Raw genomic sequence first — 5,964 nt, 5'->3', positions numbered from 1 at the left:
TGCTGGGCCTCAAGCCTTGAACAGCTTTGTTGCAAGGCTTGCAACAAAGCTGTTCAGACCAGCCATATGCAGTACCCAGGCATAGAGTGGGTGTTGGGGTGTCTCGTCAGTAGTGGTGTTAATCATGAGTGGCACATACATGGGTGGGATGAGGCCGTATGGCCCCATTCGCATGTTGTTTGGCAAGGGGACACAATACGTGCGCCAACGCCTGCGAGATGTTGGCAGCAGGTTGGCAGCAGTGACCGGCAGGCGGGTTACGCTTCAGCCGGGCCGTGATCTCGGGATCCTGCGAGCGCTCGGCGTTGTGCAAAGTTGACACTTGTTGTAAGCTCTCGTTCCGTAGCGAGCATGCTCGGGTTGCGCTGCGGCCTCCCATTGAGAACCACATGTGGGAGGTCTTGCCAGCATGTGACGCGCGCCAAGGTGAATCTGTGGGCTTATTAACTAGAACAATTGCTGCCTGTGCCTATGCACGTCTATCTACGTCGGGGGTCGCAGCGCAAACATGCGACCAGCGGGGCGCCGGTCCCATCGGGGTTCTTCGCCATCATATCTACCTGGTTTCATATCAACAGCTATTAAATATCTTCTGGTGGCGGGAGCAGCAGCAGCACAGTGAACAGCACCAGTTCCACCCGGCTGCGCGCGGCGCGCACCATCACTTTCAAACGTAAGCATCTCTGAATCTGTTTGCACACCAACCGTGCCTTGCACAGCTGGGACCTGGGTGTGAGGCCTTCGAGGCCCTGGCTGTTGGCACGCCCGGTCTTGGCAAGCCAACCGTGGGCACGCAAGCGTGCCCTCCACTTCCGGTCGGTCACCCAGGCTCGGAGCATCTGAAACCCGCTCCCGGGTGAGCACGGAACGGCACCGGCAGCAGCTGCAGCAGCAGCAGCTGCTGCAGCAGCAGCTGCGGCAGCAGCAGCGGCAGAGGTGGGGGTGAGAAAGATCCGCGATGTAGAAACCCTTCGCAGCCGCGCCGCGCCTCTGGCCGCTGCCCGCCACTCCTCACGCCCGGCCCGTTCATCCCGGGATGCCACGTGCACCGACGCTCCACCTCCGCCGCGCGGCGCCTTCGCCTCCTGCTCCCTCTCCATGCTGCTCATCTGGAACGGCCAGCGAGGGGGCCTCCATCATGTCAGCTGCACCTCCCGCCAAGGAGGACTTCGGCATGCTCACAGGCGCGACGGGCGAGCCAGGGGCGGCCCAAGACGGCTCAGCGCCGCGCGCGCTGCAAGCCTGCGCGCAAGCGAGGCCGTGTCGCATCCAGCTCTGGGCGGCAGGCTGCCGTGCCGTGGTTCCCGACCGTCCTGCCTGGCCTCGTCCCCACGCCCAGCCTGTGCGGCTCTCCTCTCTTTGCCCATACAAAGGCGGCTGGCCTGGTGGCGAGGTCGCGCTGTGGCAGCTGCGAGCAGCACTCGTGGAGGAGGAGAGGGAGCGGCGGGAGACGGACAGGCGCCGATCGGCCGAGGCGTCGGACGGCACGGGGCGCGAGGTGGCGCTGCCTGAGGCGCGGGACGGCCTGGCTCTCGTCTATGTGGGTCACGGAAAGAGGTGAGCTGCCATGGCAGACGTCCATGCGGCGGCCGTCGCACGAGGACGCCGTGTTGCGAGCAGTCGTCTTGGTAGGGAAGGCACCGCAATGCAGTGCGGTCCATGACGCCAGTCCGGCTGCATACAGACGCCGCGGCGCGGTTGCCTTGCTGCACGCGCAACTCCGACCCACGCCCGCCTCTATGCTCGCCCCGCCTTGCCCCCCCTGCCAACAAACAGCGGCCGGCAGCCGCGCAAGGCGGGCGCCCTGGGCCGCTTCATACTGGATGACCCCGCCAAGTACCCATCAAAGGAGGACCTGGGATTTTTCGGTGAGCGTCGGTCTCCTTTGGGGTGTCGACAGGGCAATTTTGGATCAGGAGGGCACGGCAGCGCATGCTTTGTGTCATTGAGAAGGCGCCTTGGCTGCGTTCACAAGCTGGAAGATCCAAAGCGCGCAAGCCCGGCGCACGTGCCTACCTCCAACACACTCATGCGAATGCTCGCACTCACACACACACACACACACACACACACACACACACGCACACCCACACGCACACGCACACATACACTCTCGCACACCCCTGCGCACTCCACATGCACCAGCCGCGCCGCACACGCTAATCGACGCCGCGCGCCTCGCATTCCCCCCCACCACCACGAGCAGCCGGCGCGACCGGCGGCTTTGCGGCCGGGGAGAAGGGGCTCGCCCAGTTTGTGAGAGACGGCGAGCTGCGCCTGCGCCGCGCCGGCCAGCCTGGCGGCCGCGAGGCCAGCGCCGTCGCGGCCGCGGGGCTGCTGGCCGCCGCGGGCTGCGGCGGTGGGCTGTTGCTCAACGGCATCGCTGACCTGGCGGAGGGGCCTGTGAAGGCTGAGATCTGGCGGGTGCGGGGGCGCGTGGCGGCGCCGCGTGGCTGCTGCTGTATGGGGGTTGCGGCTTCCTGGGGTGGGGGTTGCGGATACTGCGCGGGTTGCACGCCTCCTGCACCCGGCTTGCGCGCGGTCTGTCGCGCAGCAGCTGCGGCCCAGGGTAGCTGGCTTGCCGATCAGAGTTCGTCGCACACATGCTTGTGCACACACGCATCCCCTCGCCACACGCACGCCCACCCGGCCATGCATGCACATGCGGCGTGCTCACACTGCAGGCTCCGATTGACGACACAACCAAGGCGCTCATGCTGGCGGCCGCCTACGCGCTCGCCGCCGCGGGCCTCTCCGCCGTCGGCCGCGCGCTCTACCTATCGCTTTCGCGCCGCTTCGCCACGGACGCCCAGGGGTTGGTCGCGGCGGGCGGTGTGTGGGTCGGCACCTTTGTGGCCGCGCGCGCTGTGCTCGACTTGTGAGCGGCGGCCACGCCATCCCTGCGTGGCCGGCGCTGTGGATGCCGCTTGTACCTCGACACTACGTCTTGATGTCCATTCTGATGTGTTTTAGAACTGTCTGAACTGCGAAGCCGCCGTTCAAGATTTGCGTGCCAGTGCACGTGCAGCAGCCCCTTGCGTGGGTGCGCCTGCCAGTCGGTATCACCCCCTGAGGGTGCACATCCACAGATTCCTGCCCTTGATGTGCGTTGAACTCCAACGCCCACTGTGCCCAATGCCTGTTCCCTGCACATAATTATCTGTCATATACGTATTTGTGCCCTTGGCGGCCAGCAAAGTGGCCCCCAATCACCCGTTGTGTGTGGGACCCCACTCGATGAGTTGAGAGGCTGGTGACCGTCGTCGGAGATATTGACCGCCCTTGTGCAGTCTTTTTTTTATCAGTGCCGCACAACCAAAACCGTCGCGAAGCGCGACGAGGCACAGGGCGGTGTGAGGTGAGACGACCTCTTGGTCTGCCATGCGCCTGCGGCATATTGTAACATTGAGTGCCACTCCCCATTGAGCTGAGCTTGACCCTTTGAGGTGGAAGGCCACTTTTTGTGGTTATTCAGGTGTGGTCTTAAGGATGTGGTGGTACGAGTGTGGCGGTCCTGTGCAACAACAGGCAGGACGGGGTTGAGGTACGGCCCTGGACACTTTCATGGCTGCGCCTTGAAGCACCCGGCCTCCAATCGCATCAGAAGGATGCAAGAATATGCAGGTGGTGTTTTATGTGCACACTGACTGCTGGCGGCGCCGCAGGCGGCGCTGGGCTGCGCTCGCTGGTTCGGGGAGAAGCACTGGCGGTGGGAGTTGGGACGCTTGAATTTTGATGCATCAAATTCAGCACTCCAAGGTAAGTGCGGTAAACTTGCATTTCAGCACGCCTGTTAAAATGCTATGAGGCTACGAAGGATAGCAAGGGAGGCTGCAGGTCGCGGGCGGCAGGTAGTAACTTGTATGATACAGTAGATCGCTTACCACGCATTGCGCTCGAATCCTTGCATCAACGCGATATTGCCGATTAAATCGCTTCTATAATATCTTTCACCCTACGTAACTGTTGGCTTACAAACTGACCGTGTGACGACGCGGCGTGCAACACACGTCTTGGTCCCTTTCACGTTCCCAAGCGTGCGGGAGTTTAGACTGTAAAAATATGAGCGCAACTTTGTGCGATACCAGCCGCGCCAACTACAGCGTCTTGGAGCCACCTGCAGCGAGTGCAAGCGCAACATCCCTCACTCGCAACGGAGATGGCAGCGTCAGCAGCGGCAGCGGCAGCGGCAGCGACGGCCTCAGCCAGGGCAGCAGCAAGGGGGCGCGGCCGCTCGCGCATCGGCTTGCGACGCGGACCTACAGGGAGTTTGTGTGGAGCCTGAGCTTTGGGATTGCCATGGTCATTACAGTGAGCGTTTCAGCGGCGTTGGCGCCGAGCCCTGTGCCGGCCACCTGGCTGGCCGACACCGCTACTTACGCATGTGGGCATGCTGCACCCGCGCACGCCCATGTGCACCAGGCCATGCACGCATGCAGCCAAAGACAACATTGCACGTCGCATGCAGCGACCGCACCCTTTGCATGCACCTGCACCCATTTCGCCTCGCAAGATCGCCTTGTTTGTTACCCCCCATGTTCGCAGGCGCCGCTTTTCGCCGCCGTCGTGCTACTGCTAGGTATATACAAGAGCATCGCCGACTTTGTTCGCACCGCCTCAAGCCGGCGGCACTAAGCAGGCGCCAAGGCATTGCCGCAGGCAGGGAGACCCTCAGCCATGCATGGAGCCCGTGATGGAATTGGCTGCATGCCGCGGGCGGGCTCGCCCCTTCCCGGCGGCGTCTAGGCAGCCTGTATCTGCGGGCCCTCGCAGGCAGTAAGACAGGGCCGCGGCGATTTGATGCCTCTGGGCCTCTCATGCGTTCCGGGACGCGGCGACATTACTTGCAGCAACGGCGATTCCCAGCGCTCCAACGTGCCGTCCCTGACGACCCAATCGCACACGCACGGCCCCCGTTTAGCGACTGCTCTTCCGGACCGCGCCCCTCCGCTGGGCTGCCACCCCTTACATTGCAGCCTGCGCATACAGGAGTCTCGGCAGTCCTCTATCAGGAGGCAACCTGCAACGAACCTGCATGTCGCGCGCCAACGTTTTTGCTCTCCCTCCAGGGCGCAGCCCGCTTGCTTGGCGTTCCTTCGCGGCTGTGTTGCGCCTTTTTGTGCTGCCAGCTGGTTGGCTGCCTAGCCTCGTATATTTCATGCACAGTGCTCGAGCAACCGTCCGGCGGCCCCTGCGCATATGGTGCGCCCTGGGCGACACATGCAGGCTCTCCTAAATTCACACACCACTGTGGGTTGCAGCGGCCAGCCCCAAAGCTGCAGGCAAACCTGGTCGATGCGCCAGGCACTTATGATGGTCCCAAACCATGCACAAATGCTTGCTTTGCCTGTAAGCTGGCCTTCGTCGCCCTGGGTCTCTCCGCCAACAGCGATTGCTGGTACAAGTAAAAACATGCGCAATCACGGGCGGCCAAGAAGCCTGGCAGCGCGCCACCCAGTTCCGGCCCTGGTGTGAAACACGCGCGAAGCCATCCCATTGGCGCATCCCCAGCGCATCTCAGCGCAGCCGCTTCCCACTCGTGGCGCCCTCTGGCCCGGCGCGGGCCCGGCTCGCTGCGCCGCGCCGCACATCACCGCGTCACTGCGCTGTTAGCACGAAATCGGCGACCAACGGGATGTGGTCGCTCGGCACGACGCGGTTTGGGGGGCTCTCCACGTCCTGCGGCGCCGGCGGCAGCAGCACGCGCGCCAGCCGCAGGCCCGCCCCTGCGGCGCCACCCCCGCCGCCCCGGGGCCCCTCGCCTTGGCCGCCGCCCTCCCCATCGCCGCTGCCGCCGCTGCCTGTGCTGCCAAACCAGATGTAGTCGAGGGTCCCCTTGTACTTGTTGTGGCAGCTCGTGAACGACGGCTCGAAGCCTGTGGCAGCTGCGTAGCAGCTGCGCAGCGCCAGCGGGTGCCGCGCGACGCCGTCCCCCAGCGCCCCGCCGCCAACGCCCTCCCACTC

General features: G+C 64.0%; 2 protein-coding genes across 2 annotated transcripts; both read left to right on the top strand.

Moving 5' to 3' along the window:
* Positions 1-389: 389 nt before the first annotated feature.
* Positions 390-2,882, top strand: MNEG_12240 (hypothetical protein; the record flags this gene model as incomplete). Its single annotated transcript, XM_014039289.1, has 5 exons — positions 390-426; positions 1,374-1,557; positions 1,777-1,868; positions 2,207-2,424; positions 2,685-2,882. The coding sequence occupies 5 exons, from the start codon at positions 390-392 to the stop codon at positions 2,880-2,882; spliced, it is 729 nt and encodes a 242-aa protein (XP_013894743.1).
* Positions 2,883-4,062: 1,180 nt separating this feature from the next.
* Positions 4,063-4,311, top strand: MNEG_12239 (hypothetical protein; the record flags this gene model as incomplete). Its single annotated transcript, XM_014039288.1, has 1 exon — positions 4,063-4,311. A coding segment is annotated over one exon (249 nt), but the record flags the coding sequence as incomplete, so codon positions are not given.
* Positions 4,312-5,964: the final 1,653 nt, after the last annotated feature.

This window comes from Monoraphidium neglectum (assembly GCF_000611645.1).
Source record: "Monoraphidium neglectum strain SAG 48.87 unplaced genomic scaffold scaffold03138, whole genome shotgun sequence".
NCBI classification, from domain to species: Eukaryota; Viridiplantae; Chlorophyta; class Chlorophyceae; order Sphaeropleales; family Selenastraceae; genus Monoraphidium; species Monoraphidium neglectum.
Note: the sequence above shows the minus strand (reverse complement) of the source record. Positions and strands in the feature narration are given on the sequence as shown.